Consider the following 17,406-nt stretch of genomic DNA (forward strand, 5'->3'; position numbering starts at 1 on the left):
AACACATGCAGATGTACGCTATTGTTCCTAAACAAATTGTATAGAGCACAAAGTGGTTAACAGTGTGCAGGTGATCAATAAACAGACAGACAATCATAATCCAGGTGCAATGGTATGTTCTTTTGTAATCCAAATGCCTGATGGCAAAACAGCAATAAATAATAACAATGAGAACAGGCAATACAGCGGCATGTATTGTTCTGTTTTAATCCACGGGTTGGTCCCGAAATAATAATAGTCCCATTCTTTTTCACCCACACGTAACACAAACACAAGTCCACAGTGCATGCTCTAGTGCTCATAGTGAAAATACCATTTTTTAGTGATACAAAGTGCAGTGATGTTGTCCAGATTTAGTGCTAGCCTTTGGCGACAGCTCCGGATCATGTTAGCCATCTAAATAACAAACAAGTACAATTTAGACACGACAAACAAAACACTCATGGTTCACAATACAGTTCTCCTTTTGGCCTAGCATTAACCATAGCAAAGGAACAGCACATCACTACGCCCCCTTAAATACTATCAACCATGACCCATTGGTTAATGAGTACAACCGCTCTTCCAATCCGCGGTTGCCACATAGTTTCCTTTCTGGGTCGATGATTAAGTGTACCATAGCGCCGCTCCCTTTCTAGATGGTTGACTTCCGCCTAACCCTGGGAATGAACTGTCAGGCCCTCCAGTCCAGGGTACTCGGTTTCCTTTACACAGAACCCTCTCAGGTTGGGAGGGAGATCTAACACCAAGAATCATTCGATCTCTGTCACAAGCATATAATGCTTGCAGGTCCAGGTGAGGTAAGGTACAGCTTGACCTACTACCCTACTGAATACTGCTTCTTCAAAGGAGGGTTTTGTTGACTGTCGAGGCAGTCCCCCCACCCCCACGTGGTTTAAATAGCTTTATTATTCTACAATCACTTTTACACTGTTTGCAAATCTCCAATGCCATCTAAACTAAAACTAAAATCTCTTGGCATTGTATTAGATTGCTTGTTTGCTGAACAGCATCTACATGCATAACAGCCTCAGGCAGGGAGAGCTCTGGTCTGAAGATGCTGATAAGAGTAGGATGCATGCTGTATGAAGCTGGGGTACTTTCACATTGTTAGATACAGCCGGACATGGAGTGAGCACATGTGACACTAGCAGCGAGTCCGGCTTAATTGTGTGCAGACACAGCCACCGATGTGTATTCTGTTCCTAAAGAATCTAAATGATTGAGGATGAACAACTTTGTCACCGATTCCATACACTCAGCGCTCTCTGTGTAGGATGAATCTGTCCTTAATCTGTCTCCACTCAATTTCCTACTGTGTCCCCTGGTTCTGTTCTCTGTATTGCGCTTAAAATATTGGCTTAGGGTAACCTTCTCAACTCCTTTTAAAGAGTTAGTCATAGTTCAAACTTCATAGTGTTGTACATGCATTCTTTTCAATTATAAACAATTTCACCTAATCTGAAAACGTTTTTGTGCTGTGCACACCTAAATCCTCCAGCTGTGCTTTGTTTTGTTTATAAATGCCTAAGCTATCTTAAGCTGTTTTGATATTTATTACAATTCTGTACACAGCTACGTTCTATGATTTTGAAGACTGTTTTACGTAAGAGTTAAACAGTTCTGTTAGGAGGTGCAATTCCTCACTGAGGCTACCTAAAAAAAACAACTATAATAATAATAATAATAATAATAATAATAATAATAATAATAATAATAATTAGCTGAATAGCGGAACAGTGCACCCCTGCTGTATAAGATCATGTGTAAAATATTTCCTGTAGCGTGGTTTTGTAAAATTATTCACAAATAATTTGTGGTACAGGGGTTACCCCTTTTTAAATTTTTCTTTCTGAGCTTTTACAGAAATTGAAGATGTAATTTCTAACATAATCATTAAAGATTGTATTGCTTTTGTAAAGGACGAAAAATTTCAGAATGAGTCTTCCAATTTCACAACACACCCCACCCCCACCCCACCCCCCCCTCATTTGCCTTCGGAAGCAAACCCGGGGTGAATTACTAATGTCAATTTTATCATGGACCCTGTGAGTGTGACGTCTACATAAGTGTCAATCATTGCCTTGCAGCCTGATCTGTGCTTGATTTGTCAGCTTTGTCACCCATTTGAGGGCTGATTTGACATACATTGTAATGTATGTTAGAATAACAAAACTGTCCAGTTTTCTGCTTCTTTCTGTGGAAGTGCTTTGAGTATACCTTTTTGCCAGGTTCATGCTGTAGGTATAAACAGACTTGTGTATTGAGAATTCGGTGTAGCATGCTTTTCCAGAGTTCTACAGATCTGCATAGCAATGTTTGGGTTTGTTGAAGCTGTAACACGAATTTGTATTTTTAAAGAAATACATTACTTATTATTTTAAGTCAGCCAGCCAGCATGTTTTCTGATGTCAACAGCTTAGATTCTTTAACTTGCCAGTACAGTGAGACAAGATTAGAAGATTGTGGGTACTATTTTAAAATGGATAATCCTGGTGTACTTCCCCCGGATATAATTAGCTTTGTCATTATGGGATTAGTGTGAACTAAACTGGATCTACTTTTTAAAGCTTGTATTTATTGAGCAGAGTAAATAAAATGTTCCCAAGACAGTTTCTTTAAGTGACTGAAAGCACTGTACTTCAGCTTCACCATCCCCCAAAACCCTTTTAAAAGCTAATCTGAATCCACTCCAGCATAACACCATGTTTAGTTTGTCCATAGCAGTCTCTGAAGAACCTGAACTGAACAGTATAAAAAAAAAAAAAAAAATCAATCTATTATAAATAAGAAACTCTGTCAAATGTAAGAAATGTTCTATGATGTAAGTAACACAGTTGCTCTTTCAAAATCAGTAACCTGGCCTGGTATTTGTGGAAGGCCATCCTCCCCTAGATGCTAACATAATGAAGAGGCTGTGGTCAGAAGCCAAGTTGCTTATTTCTGCAGGTGGTGACAATAGCATTATGAAATGAACAGAGTGTTTGGTCTGGCTTTCTTAATGAGGGCACAGTGCTCTGCTTGGTCCAGATCGCGACCAGGTTTCAGACAAAATCAGCATTCTCTTGGCCGGGCTTTGACTGTCTTCTGTCGTGCTCTACTGTCCTCCCCCTGACCTGGATTTCCCCACAGGAAGAGCAGGGTGACTGAAGCTGACTGCTAAACAAAACACTACCTGCCCTCCTGCCAGTCTGTTCACAGAGGTCAGGCTGAGAGGATGATGGATCAGATTGTACTAGCTATACAAATCCCACAATGCACCAGGACTCCCTTGACGCCCAGAAATTCTGAAATTGTTTTTCAGAAGTGCTGTCTACAAAATACTTTAGATATAACAATTTAGATATATTTTTTTAAAGTATATTAGGTAGAAAACTCGGCTTCAGCTTGGCTGGATGAAGGAAGTAAATGACCAAATAAAATGCTTACTGCAGCTAAAAATTGAGTTCTGCTGTATTTAGGTTGTATTTCTCTACTTTTAATCTTCAATTAGGGTTAAACTTTGGCAATAAACTAAATGACACCGTTTAAACGATGGGCAGGGCCTTTTGAAGAAAACAAAATACTGGCATGTTACATTAATTTAAAAAAAAAGTACTTTTAAATTGGACATTAAACATTTACCATTCACTGCAGTACATAATACACTTTTCTACTAAGGTAGGAAATAAGTTATTTGCACGCATGTTGGAAAACTGAGCATTCTGAAAACCTCATGGCTAATTAACATAAAGCACTATTTAATCATAGACCAACTGGCAGTTAAGTTTCACTTGTATCAAACATTCTGCAAATATACAGGGAACTTGGTGGCAGCCTTAACTGGAGGAGTCAGGAACTAACTTAGAATGATCCTTGCCATGAAAACAGATCCTTGAAAACACCAACTGAGGTCAGGAGCGGATTAGCTAATACACAATGTGATGTCTAAGTCTCAGATTCTTTGTGACATAATGTGACACCCTGATTGTGTTATCATAACATACTTGTATACCGTGCAAGCTGAATACTGCTTTAACCTTTATTTTTAAAACATGTAGCGCAGACATTCTATAATCTGCCCTCAACCTGTGATGGGAGGGAATTGACAGACAAGTTGGCAGGATTAGACTGATATGAATTGAAAACTTTTTTTTTTTAATTTTTAATAATTTTTTTTTTAAGTTGGACATTTTATTTGCCAGCTATGAATCAATTTAAATAAATAATCATCCATTCTTCAAATACTTTAACTTCACTGCATTGTCCTTCTGGAAGGTTGGGCTATACTGATGATGATGAAGACAGGCACATTTCTGACATAAGTCGTTCCAGCACTGATTTAAGGAAGCAGCAGCTGTTTTGAGTCCTGGTTTGTTTAGATTCACATGCCAGTCCATTTGCGCACAGACGGTGAAGAAACTAGGGAAAGGTTATGTGTCAACATTATATAGTTTTTCAATGTCAATGAATCAGACTTTTGTTCATGAAAAAAGGGAGATTGAACCAGTCAGGAAACCACAGGAGATCAATTCAACCTCTTATCTCTGGATTAGTCTTCTATTGATTAAGGTTTATTTTCTTAAATCTGGTCTTAAGTGTTTCAACAAGGATTCTGTGTGTTTTGAATGAATTGAGGGAAATGTCAGATATCACTGTTGCTTTAATTTACATTTTTGCTAAAATGTGAGTAACATTGTGTGGATGGTATCTTGGTAACCCTCTTTGTTTGTGTCTTTCAAGCATAGTCCTGCCCAGTTAAACATTAAAAAGGACAGCAGTAAAACCATCCAACCGTGTTCCTCTTGATACGGTGGAGTATGGGGATATTGTCCATGTGGTGTTTACTGCTCACAAAGAACTCTTTTTATGAGCCTGTGTGTCCTAGCAGTTCCAGCAGACGACTGAGAGCTAGGAGGAATACGTCTCACTACTTTTCCGTTCAGGGAAATCACTTTAAGGTTTTGTGCCTTGGTCCAAATACCTAGCAGGGCCCCACTGCTAATGGTATGTGACTCCTCAGTTAGCTTGTTCTCCTGAGAAAACACTCATTCTATTGGGTTGTTTCTAATGTCACAAGGAGACGTTGTGAGTACAGAAAATAAAAAACCACTACAGCGAGTGATATTTGAGACTTGACAGCCGGACGGCACTGAAAGGAATTAGGTTGTTTGAAATATTGTCATGGATTTTGAAATGGTGATTAACTCCGTCATGCCTTTGCACTCTGTCTGCGCAGAAGATAAACAGAGAAAGACAGACTCTCCATTTAACACATAACACTTGTAATCCAAGGGGTGTAGTCTGTTTTCTTTTTTTTAGTGCTGCTACATTGTTTTTGTTCTCAGACATTTATTCAAGTACACTTACACTTTGACCACTGGGGAATTTGCTTTCTATTTTTTTTTTTTTTTGGTTTCAGATTGAAATTGAGATTTGGGAATCAAAACAGAAGAGTTTCTATGTGCTGTGAAAAACTAGTTTTCTGACTGCTGAGCAAAAAAAAAAAAGAGTTTATACATTAAGGACTGAAATACAGTTTAAAAAATGAATTTGCTTGTTACTGTAGTAGTCTTATAATAAATACCGTAATCATCAATATACAGTATATAAGCAGTGTCAGTTTGGGATAATGCATTAATTAAGGTATAATCAGAATTAACGCATTAACCATTGAAAATATACTCAAGACGCGGAGCGTAACTGCTAAGGGAACATGAAGTTGAAAAGGTATTCATGTTGGGGTTTCTTTTCTGTTTGAATTGCAGGTGATGTAACTGCAGTACACATGGCACCCATTTCCCAGTCCCAGTTTATCCCACTGTCAGAAGTGCTGTGCTCTGTCATATCCGATATGAATGCTGTTCATGTGGTCGTCAACCAGGAGGCTTTGATTGAGCATTTGATGAAGCATCACCCAGGTATTTATATGTGAAATCAATACTCCAATGTTAAATAGGTCCCTCCAATGTTCTATATATTCTATAATACTTCTCTTGTCTTTTCTACCATAATCACAGTTTCGATACTGTTCTAGGGTGTGCAGTAAAACATATTCCATACATTGTTTGCAGAAACCTGACATTACTGTATATTCTTTTGAATATCACTATTTGTGATGTATGAATATTTCTGGCTAAACTTTTAGCAATACTAACAGAAACGGAACAAACTCAAAACAAACACCACCTGTTAAATGACATTCAGCCAACAGGCTCTCCTACCTATTTCAAGCAAATGGCATGCATATGTTTGGGTCTCTTCCCCAGCTGATCAGTTAGGAGGCAAAAGCATTGGCAGAGTTGTTTGTCTCCATTGTAATGTTGAAACGGTTGCGATAGGTATGTGTACAGCTCAGCAGAGAGCAAAGGTAAGTAATGAATTTGTTTTTAAAACTTTGGGGAGTTCTGTTTTAAGACCTTGTCAAGAACAGATATTCTCATTACTTTCAAACTCCATGGTAACCAGCATTACCACTGTATGACTTTTCAAAGCATATCCTAGTTACTGGTATTAAAAAGTTTTCTGTATAATGTGTTGGTGAACCTGATTGAAGTCAATATTTTGAGCAAGTACTGCAATGCATTGGAACTTTAACTTACCAAGTAATCTTGTTATCACTGGTTACCAAGGGATGGTCTAGACAGACCCAGCAAAAAAAGGGAAAAATGCAACTGTGAGCACATTTATTAATTTTTAGCTATTGGTAGACTAGAAAGACTGAAAAGCAGATAACTAGTTCAAACAGAAGCAGGAAAACATAGATATAGCAATATCAAACATAGACTAGGTAATGCTACTAAAATGCATAAATACTATACACAACATTTAGAGACATGAAATTGGGAGGGGCAGATCTCACAGGGTCTGTGCTGCCTCTAGTAACTCTCCAGTTATGAACATGGCCTCCTTCCCACTGAGTGTAATATTTTCTGGTCCTTTGGTAGAGGAAATCTTAAGGCTGGTTCATACTGTACTTCTGACTCCGACATCATTTCTGATCGGAGTTGAGGGTCTCCGACCCAGTACGACAAGTCGGAATTACATCATCCACACTTTTGCAACATGTGTCTTTTTGGAAAGTCGTACAGCCTTTTCTCGTGAATCTGCGACCTGAAATTGCACGAGATCGGACAATGTTGAAAAAGTTCAACATTTTCTGCGTGGTCGTACGCTGCTAACCATCATGGAGCAAGACTTCAAGGAATGTTTAATAGAAGAAGTTCATAAACATCCAAATTTATATAAATCCTTACGTAAACAATTTAGAGATGCCCACATAATATAAACAGTGTTGGTGTGTATTATTATTCAGAAACAAATAGAAAAGGACTGGAGAGATTATAAAGCCGTGGCCACACTTTTCTTGGAATTGCCAGTTGCTATGTGCAGTGTGACTGCAAGTCTTTCTGCAGGTGTCACTGGCATTGCATGTGTATTTTTGCGTTGAGGAAATGGCCCAAATCTGTTTTCCAGATAGTCAAACCTTTCACCAGTCATTCTAAAATGCCTTAAATACCTCTCACTGTCATATACTTTCCATTTAGTGTATAACATTCTCCCTTTCGGATTCTCTGTTGGTTGAGAGGACAACAACATGTTTTTTTTTTGTTTGTTTTAATTCTTGTGTAAGAGGTACAAACTCAGCACATCTCCTAAATTGTAAATTTTTCTAATTACTCGAATGCAGTCTGTATTTAAATACCAGCTGTGCAGTCAAAAGGGCTACGACACGATGTGTCCTTCGTCCAGCAAATACTGAAGCTGCACAGCTTTTATAGCTATCTGCGTCTGATGTATTGCATTCATCTGCGACAGAAGTATGAACCAACCCTTCGTATTTCAACAATTTTTTAAAACTTTAATTTAACAATGTTTGATTTTCACTAAGTGGTCCACTTGTGTATTAATGGTATTACAATATATTCACGTTTTTTTTTTATTTTTTATTTTTATTGTTTCAGGAATGTCCATACCTACTCAAGACATCCTTTACAGTGCACTGGGTTCTTTGATCAAGGAAAGAAAGATTTACCATACTGGAGAAGGGTATTTCATTGTAACGCCACAAACTTACTTCATAACAAACAGTCTGATGAAAGACAACCAAAAATGGCTCATACAAGAAAAAGACCAACCATCACCACCTTCAGTCACATATCTGGTGAGCACAGAAACCTGTATGGACACAATAAATGACTTTGTTCCCTCTGTGGCTCATTGTAAGTCCTGCCGTTGTTTCAGCCAAACACCAGCACAATCTGCGCAAGACCTGCAGTCCATCAGTGAGCACAATGGGAAAGGTCAGAAGTGCAGCAAGGACACCAAGCCCTTAGTTCAACACCAGTCTACTTCTACAGCAGCCAACTACCGCCCATGCGAGCTATTGACCGCCAGGAAAGACAAAGTCTGCAAAAAGTTTGGTCTCAACCTGTTCAGACGGAACATATCAAAGAAAGAGAAACACAAAAAGGAATATGCAACCTACTCTGGTCAGTTTCCCCCTGAGGAATGGCCTGTTAGGGATGAGGAAAACTTGAATAACCTTCCGCGGGACTTGGAGCACGAGATAATTAAGAGGATCAACCCAGAACTTACTGTGGACAACCTAGTGAGACACACCATCATGATGAAGAAAATCGAGGAGCACAGAAACGTCATCAGCAAAGGCACCTCAACAGAAATGTTAGCCACCAAACACCGCCATCAGTCCAAAAGCATTGCCCGGAAAGTGGCTGCCAAGACAACAAAACATAAAAAGAAAGGCCATTCTACCAAAGAAAAGCAAAGGGTGAAAAACAAGCTGGCTTTGCACAGGACAGAGCTAGGGGAAGTAATTGTAGATGGCAACCCTGAAAACCACCCTGATTGTCTCCACGGGCACCTGAGGCCCAAAATCATTGAAGAAGCGGAACTGGAGAACCAAATATGTGCTGATCCCAATGATATTGAAAGAAAAAATCTTTACAAAAAGCAGATTGATAACCCCTTTCAGGGGAGGCCTGTAAGAGATGCTGGTGCAGGAAAAGGTCTGAAGGGTCATAAAAACCGTGAAATGAAGGGATCCAGGACAGAGAGAGCGGACAGAAGTACGCAGAGGTCAAAATCCTGGGATTCTTCAAGGACAAAAGTTGTTGCTGGTAATGAAGACATACGAGCAGTTGATGAAGGACACTGCAAGGGCATGAAGGCAAATAGGTTGCATTTTGATGAGAGTCTGGATCTCCAGCCGGTGAAAGAATGCCTTGGGGATTTTGGCTCAAATTACCCAGAAAGTAGTACTCTGAGAATCGAGGACAAGTACAAACTTCTACAGAACAACCAACCCAGAAGAAATCTGTTCGGTGATGAACCTCAAAAAGACACAAGATACAATGTTGTACCAGATGGGTGTGCAGCTGGCAGTTTGAATCGGAGGTTTATGGCCAGACAGACTGAGGAACATCGAGTAGTGGAACAGACTGTACATTCCTTACCACCGCAAGTCACCTACCAATGTGATGCAGCGGGGATGCTGCCTCCTTGGCCAAGACAGACAATTGGTCAGCACCAGCCTTCATCTCTGCTCAGACAGATCAACAACAAAGCGGCCAGAAATCAGTCCGGTAACCCTGATCACCTCACCACTGCGTATCAACAGTTAAACAGTAAACAAAGTGGACTGATTATACAAAGCGCCGTCCTGCAGACTGAGTCGAGTCCGATGGGCAGCGAGGTTTTCATGGATGAGGATCAGACTCTTTATCAGCAGGCGATCGAAGATGATGACGCCTGCAGTTCCCTTTATCTGAATGAAGATTCAGAGGAGTTGGAGAGCAGTGAAGACTCTCAATCCGGATCAGTTCACTATCAGAAGCCCTATTCTAATTCCAGCGACTGGCACAATACTGCAGCTCAAGATCACTCTGCCAGTACATGCGAGAATCACCCTGCTGTGTTTGGTTCTTGCTATCAGCAAGAGGAGGCCAGGTGGCACGATTCTACCAACAGACACCTGGCAAACCCACAGAACAGCACTCGCATAGAAAACAGTCACAGGCCCATGTCCCAGTTTATTTACGAACACCTTGAGGAGAAAGAACGGGAAGGGGAAGAAGCTGATCTGGTCGACGGGAGCATATTCGACTTTTGCCAGACGAGTGAGGCTGACTCGGATGCGGAGACCTTGCAGAAATCCGCAGACGAAGGAGACAGCAAATATGAGCATTGGAACTTGAATCAACAAACTGCAGAGAATCAGAGAAAACAGATTGAGAAAAAGTTAGAGCTTATAAATAACACGCACAGCGCCATTTCTGGGCAGAGCTCCCAAGGCGTGCCTGTTTCTGGAGATTATAGTATTACAGGAGACAGTGGAATAGATTCTCCAAGGTAAGTTTTTTTTAGCAAATGCTTTTTCATTTCTGAAGTCTGTAGACCTTTTTAAAATACTTTCAAATACTTTTAAGTCACTACTGTATTGTAATGGTTCTGGGGGAAAATATGGTTTTAGTTCTTTCACAATTCTCTCAAAACATCAGATGACTATGTGTGTCAAAATCTTGAAATAATTTGTAATACCAAATCTGAGTTATTTAGCTCAACTATTGACCTTAAAATACTAAACAATTGACCTTAGAATGACCACAATATTATAAAGTTCAATCTTTTTTTTTGGAGTTCTAAATTATCACCAGGACAATCACCAGGTACCATACTCTGAACTGTTCAATCAATCCAACATGATTAGAAATGCAATACATTAGTTGCTTTCCATGTGCTCATGTCTTATAAAGCAGTGTACTGTCTGTCTTTTCCTTTTGCTGTCTTGGTCTCGTTGCATCACCTGCTTTCTCTTTCCAGACAGTAGTTAACTATGAATGACTCATAATTTGTGTTTTTTTTATTTTTTTTATTTGGTGCTTGTCAAGTTAGTACTCATGAATAGGAAATTCACGTAGAATTCAAAACCTGCATATCTGTAATTTAATCCTACAGCAAATTTAGGTAATTAGTGATAATCAACCCAGATTATTAGCAATTCTGATTAATTCACATGGAGAACATTTCAAAGCTGGATATGGATCAGATCCAGAATCCATTCCTGAAACAGATCTAGATCAATTGTGCCAGATTGTCTTTTTTTCTTTTTTTTTTTTTTTTTGTCTAAACTGTGTTTGTTTTTAAATGTGTTTCTTTTAAAACTTTTAATACAAATTGGCAAAATGTAGCAATTGTCTTTAGTGGCCCACGGCAGAGAAAAGGAATAAAGTCGTTAAATAACACAGTGTAACTTTTGTGAATATTATTCTAAGTGTATTGAAGGCTTTTTGTTTCTTTTTCAAGGACGCGAATGAGTCTGGCCTCCAGTAATTTAGTTGTCCTGGAAGGACTGAAGCGGCGAAGCTTTCTCCAGAATTTAGAAAACCTGCATTCTAAAAACAATGTGATCCGTTCTCAGAATTCTTTACTTCCGCTCACACCCGTGATTAATGTGTGATTCCCTCAGCTGTCAAACCATGAAGGACTGTTCATCTCGCAAGGCTTCATCACAATGAACTTGTACAATTGTATATAGCCTTCTTGCTATAAATAAACTAAGGTGAAACTATAATATGTACTTATTGTTTTGTAAACCTGTTTCATGACTTTATTTTTATTTTTTTTACTTTTTTTTTAAATTGATTATATGTGGAGCCAGTATTGAGATTACTGTTATTAAATATGCCTTTTTAAAATACTTTTTTTTTGTCATCTTTTTTTCATAAGTTACCTTTAAATGTTATTTTTATAAAGTAGCTCTGGAAGCACAAGAAAAGGTATTTCTTTTTCCATAAAACTTTGAAAAATGAATCTCATATCTTCTTATGATACTGTTTATATTGTAGATGTACCATTGTAAAAGCGCAGGGAGGTGTAGTAAGCATGGTAAATCAAGGAAAATAAAATTCAAAATACATGGTTAACAGCAAATGTATCATGTCAATTTGCTCAATATAAAATCCATGTAAAAAGATCCTTCACTGTGCTGTCTAATGTGTAAATCTTTTGTCTACTTGAGCAGTTTAACTGTGGTAATGCCTCATTTTATTATTTTTTTTTTTTTCTTCAACACTGATAACCTTTAAGTTTCAAGATACAGCATGGGCCAGCAAGTTTTCTGTATGTTAATGACCAGTTGACCTTGTGTCTGGGAGCTCTGTGCGAGATAGATAAGTGTGCATGAAAAGACACTACCATATAGTAAGGATGGAGGCAACTGTACATATTGCAGCTCATATTTAGTAATGAGCAGAAGGAAATATTTTGTTTGTAAAACTGTATTTTGCATGCATTTTTACATTGAAAAATGACTTTGTCTGTCATAGTATATTTGTCAATTGACTGTTTAATGCACAGAGAGACGACACCTATGGCAAAATAAGACTTTCTTTCAAGAATGTATTGATTGGGTTGTTCTAATTTATAATACATGTTACACTACCAGATGTATTAAATGCGTTTATTAGAATCCTGCAGAATACAGTGTGTGGATGAGAATCAAAGCGATTTAAGGTTTCATAACTCTCAGCTAATCAAGCATGGTTATATTACACTATTCCCAGTGTGAGTTTTCCAGGTGCACATATCTGTGCATCACTTTGTTTACTGTTGATCCAGTTAGGAGTGGACATGTTTTACTCCACACACTTAAAGAGTAATGATAATAAAGCCAGTGGGAGGTTCTGTTTGCTCCGCTGTCCTTCATATGTGTGTTCAGCTGCCTGACACTGAGATTAGTCCTCATTAGCACCTACTCCTTGTAATGCATGCATTACACATTTTTGGTGTCACATCACAGAAGCAGAAGAACCGTGAATAAACTTGTATTTTATTGAACCTGTTACAGGGTCCTGGAGCTCCTAATGCTCAAATAAAGCAGGTAAAAGTGTGCTGATATGGTGTGATTGTAGATTATTTTTAGAAGCATTCATCATTATACTGGTAGAAACCTTCTGTTACACTATTTTAGGTTGTAGGGCTACCGTGGGCCACAGCCCCCTCTAGTGGCATACTAATATGTATGCATCCATGGAAGGATCAAAATGCCAAAACTATGAGACAAACCAATAAATGTGTAATGTACATGCCTAGCTATACAAAATATACTAGATGACTGATGATAACCACAATAAAATTTTGTATTGTATTTTTTTCTTCTGGTTAACCACAGGTACAGAAAGTCATGTTTTCCCATAGCTTTACAATGCTTAGTTATGTTAAGCTTTTAAGGGACATCACATTTCAAATATACATTTGGACACCACCTAGTGAAAAATATTTGTTTGTGTTGATAATAAAAATAGTACTATTACAAACAATATTTTGTGACTCTTGTAGTGTCAACATGAAGCATTTCAATTTGATAGACAAATTTTTAAGCAACTGGAAACAAAACATTTCCAATCTTTATGCTTAATAGTATCAAATGCCCCCTGACACTCAGCTGACCACTTAATTAAATTTGGGGCACTCTTTTTGGTAAGGTCTACTAAAGGGTTAACCACCATGGCATACTCAGGGATAAAGTGGCGGTAATAACCGGCTAATCCCAGTAGTGACCTCACCCGAGTCATGGTTTAGGGGATCGCAGCATTGACTAAAGCCTGGATTTTGGTGACAACGGGTGTCACCCTTGCATTTCCCATTAAAAATCCCAAATATTCAGCTTCTGTCTTGGTAGATGCACATTTTCTCAAATTAGCTGTCAGCCGGGCTACCCTTAAGACTGAAGGACGGCTGTAATCCTAGCCAAATGCTCTTGCCAGGTGGAGCTGTAAATTACCACACCATCAATATACGCTGCTGCATATTCATGATGTGGGCGTAAAACCTGGTCCATCAGTCTAAATGTATATGATAAATTTCACGTTCATTCCGACGATCGGGCTGTCTAATTTCGTAATTCACCTTTCCTATAGCCCAAATCACTTCATATGGCCCCTGCCTCACACCCCTCTCTCAACAAATCAAGGATGCCCCGAGCCTGTCGGCCGTACAAGAGCTCAAAGGGGGAGAACCCTGTCGAACTTTGTGGCACCTCTCTCGCTGCAATAATGAGGTAGGGAAGAAGCGAGGCCCAATGTTTTTGCTCTTGTTTTACAAAACATCTCAGCATCTGCTTCAAGGTCTGATTAAATCGTTCCACCAAACCATCCATCTGGATGATAAACAGATGTCCTGATGGGATGTATTTTTTATATTTTATATACCTGCTGTAATGTGTTCGATAAAAAGTTGGTTCCATGATCAGTCAAAATCTCCTTGGGGATCCCTACTCTATCCATAATCTGCACTAACTCTGTAACTATTGCAACGGCACTAGTGGCCCTCAATGGAACTGCCTCTGGGTATCGCGTTGCATAATCTACCACTACTAATATTTGCATATACCCAGAGTCAGAAGGTAGCAAAGGGCCCACTATGTCCATTGCAATGAGTTCAAAGGGGGTGGAAATAACTGGCAGTGGAACAAAAGGGGAGGGGCACACTCGACCCGGTGCTACTTGCTGGCAGTCTGGGCATGTGGCTACATATTTTGACACATAAGTATGAACACTTACCCAATAGAACTGAGCCAATATCTGTTCCCTTGTCTTGTCAGCTCCGAGGTGCCCCACCAAAGGGATATCATGCGCCAGCCACATGACCTTGGTTCGACAAGACGGAGAAACCAATAATTGTGTTGCAGGCTGTCCTGTGCCCGCAGCTAAGTTTACCCTACACAGTAATTGCCCCTTGATACTGAAGTGCGGAAATGCTAGCGCACCAGCGCTGTCAACATCCTTACCTTATCTACCAATAGACCAGACCTGCAATCAAGCGTGCACTAGTGACGGGTTATTATGTTGGCCACACACTATGTCTGCGCTTGAGTACCACATGTCCGGTATATTGAGAGGGGATGCCCTAGATGGACCAGTAACCTCGCCCTCTTGGTCACTTGGCGTTCCAGCTCCCTTTGACTGGCGTTTCTTACTATCCAAGCACTCTCCCACCAGACCCCAGCCTTGTCTCAGTAATGCTCCCTCCCATTTTGCGGTCCTCTCTTTATTTGTTTTTCTAGGACGGAAAATAGGAGAAAACATTTTAACTTGAAAAGGAAGCTGTGATGAGTCAAAGGGGTTTCGGTCTGTGATTCAGCCTCCCGACAGTAGATAGGCATCAAACCAACTCGGGACTTCCCTTACCAAGATCTCGTGACCATGGCAAAAGTCATCTTTATGAGGGCAGCACCTTGGTGAAGGGCGGAAGTACGAGTATGTAAATTCCAGCCATTGGAGTCAAGTGAAGGATAAGGACACTTGTCAGGTGGGGATTGGTGTTCCACTGATTACAGAGGTGGGACATTACATACTAAAGGGAACGTACTACTGTGTTTGGGGTTGGTCCGAAGGTAAAATAGGCAGAGTAACGGACGGAGGGAGAGACTAGCTTTGAGCAGCGGGGTTTTTGAAAACTTTCGCTAATATTTCTTTTGTCTTTTTTTGGTTTATGTCTGGGTACGCCAGGAAGACGATTAAGGACGAGTTTTCACTACCTGTTTTGGATTTTTACTCCAGCACTCCCTCCCTCACGCTGTTTTGTTTTCTTTTGTTATTTTTTTTTTTGTTGTTGTTGTGTATAGAAAATAATAATAATTTATTTCTGTACACATAAATTACTGTCTTAATACACTCTCACCTCACAGAAACAGATCACCAATTCGTTCCCTTTTCTTTTTTTCTGCCACGTTAACGTCTGCGGCCATATTTACATTAATTCTTAAAATTTTGGCCAGTTGCAGCCCAGAATAACTGGGTGTGGCAACCTTTCCGCCACCCCTACTGCCAGGTGATGTTTTATTGGTCCTACCGATAAGTATACTTTTAGTGTGGGGTACACTGTCGTGTCTCCATGGATACAGGAGATGGCCATCTGACCTCGTGGCCGCCACAACACACCGCCCAAGAGAGCTGTTCTAATCAAGGTCTGCTCACATCGTGTCCACTGATGCATGGGTTTTCACATTCCCTAAAACCACATGAGTCATACAAGGCCCCTCCCAACCATTTTCCCTGTGCTTATCTATCTCAGGTGCCCAATTACACGTGGCCACAGATATTGGTTAAATATCTGTCGCTTTGCTGGTATGGGACGGGGGCAGGAGCAGCACCTCTATCCCAGCTGGGGTCTCCATGAAGGGGAGGCAAGGGGCCCATTGGGGTCAGCGGTCTCGGAGGTCTGGGTCCCGGGGCTGATGGTGGTGGTGGAGGAGAGAGAGGAGGGGCTCTGCTGCTCCGAACGGTGGGAACTGACAGCATCCCTGTCCGGGCGGAGACTAGGGGGTCCTCGAAATCCTCTGCCAGTTTCTTTGCGTCCTTCAGGGTGTCGGGGTTGTGGCTCTTTATCCAGGTTTGGGTATCAGTGCTGACCACATGGCAGAATTGCTTCACAACCACCGCCTCCCCCATTTGCAGGTTAGTTTTCTTCTTGGGGTCAGCCAGTGTACCATGTGATCACACAACCGTTCCGCAACCACTTGGGGTGTGTCTCCGGGGATCTTCAGTACTCCCTGAACCATACCAGGTGAGTCTCTGCTGTAATGTTGAGGCGACGGAGGATGGCCAGCTTGACCAGGTCGTAACTGCCGTTGTTGATGTCACTCATAGCCTGGTAGGTTGCCTGAGCCTAACCGATTAGGCAGGATTACCCAGAACTCCCACGCAGTGGTGGTCATCCACTTAAACGCAACCAGGTATGCCTCTGGGTCATCCTCCATCGACATCTTCATCGCCCGAGCCTTTGGTGCTGACATTGCTTATGTTCTTGTAGGGGCTGGTGCTATGGAAAGTGTCAGCCCTACTCGTTCAATGAGCGCAGTGTAACGCTCCTCCCTCCTTCTCTCCTGTCTCCCCTCTGCTGTCCAGCATCTCCAGCAGCTCGGCCAGTGCTTTGACACCATGTGTGGCAAAGTGGCTGATTGAAAACAGGTGCAGGAGTGATGCAGTGTGTTAAAGAAGCAGACTGTAATCCAGTTTGGAAATGTTTTGTTTTATTTTCATGGTCTGGTGACCAAAAAAATTCCCTGGCAATACACAACTGCATGGGGTAAATAACAACGGGCAACTAATAAACAATATCCACCCCACAACAATACATACAATAGTGACAATTGGTGTGGTGCTGTTCTGGCTTAGTTCTGGCCCTTAGCGGCAGCTCCGGAACTGTGTTAGCTGTCTGGTAACGTACAAGACAATTACAAACAAACAAAACACAACACTCACGATAGTTCCTTTAGGGTCTTTCACAGTCCTTCTCGGTTCTAGCAAATACAAACCAACCTGAAGGAACAGATTGCGATTTTCCATCCCCTTTTATGCTGTCACTCATGACCCCTTGGTAAACGAGTGCAACCGCCTCTCCAAT

At 40.6% G+C, this 17,406-nt stretch overlaps 1 protein-coding gene across 1 annotated transcript in view; it reads left to right on the forward strand.

Annotated features, from left to right (window-relative positions):
• Positions 1–13,254, forward strand: part of LOC121321569 (storkhead-box protein 1-like) — a 29,563-nt gene extending 16,309 nt beyond the window's left edge. Inside the window, exons 2-4 of the mRNA XM_041260574.1 lie at positions 5,748–5,900; positions 7,944–10,350; positions 11,305–13,254. Coding sequence (XP_041116508.1) covers positions 5,748–5,900; positions 7,944–10,350; positions 11,305–11,458 — 2,714 coding nt within the window. The 3' untranslated portion in view covers positions 11,459–13,254. The remainder of the gene's footprint in view (positions 1–5,747; positions 5,901–7,943; positions 10,351–11,304) is intronic.
• Positions 13,255–17,406: the final 4,152 nt, after the last annotated feature.

Source organism: Polyodon spathula, chromosome 10, assembly GCF_017654505.1.
Source record: "Polyodon spathula isolate WHYD16114869_AA chromosome 10, ASM1765450v1, whole genome shotgun sequence".
In the NCBI taxonomy this organism is placed as follows: domain Eukaryota; kingdom Metazoa; phylum Chordata; class Actinopteri; order Acipenseriformes; family Polyodontidae; genus Polyodon; species Polyodon spathula.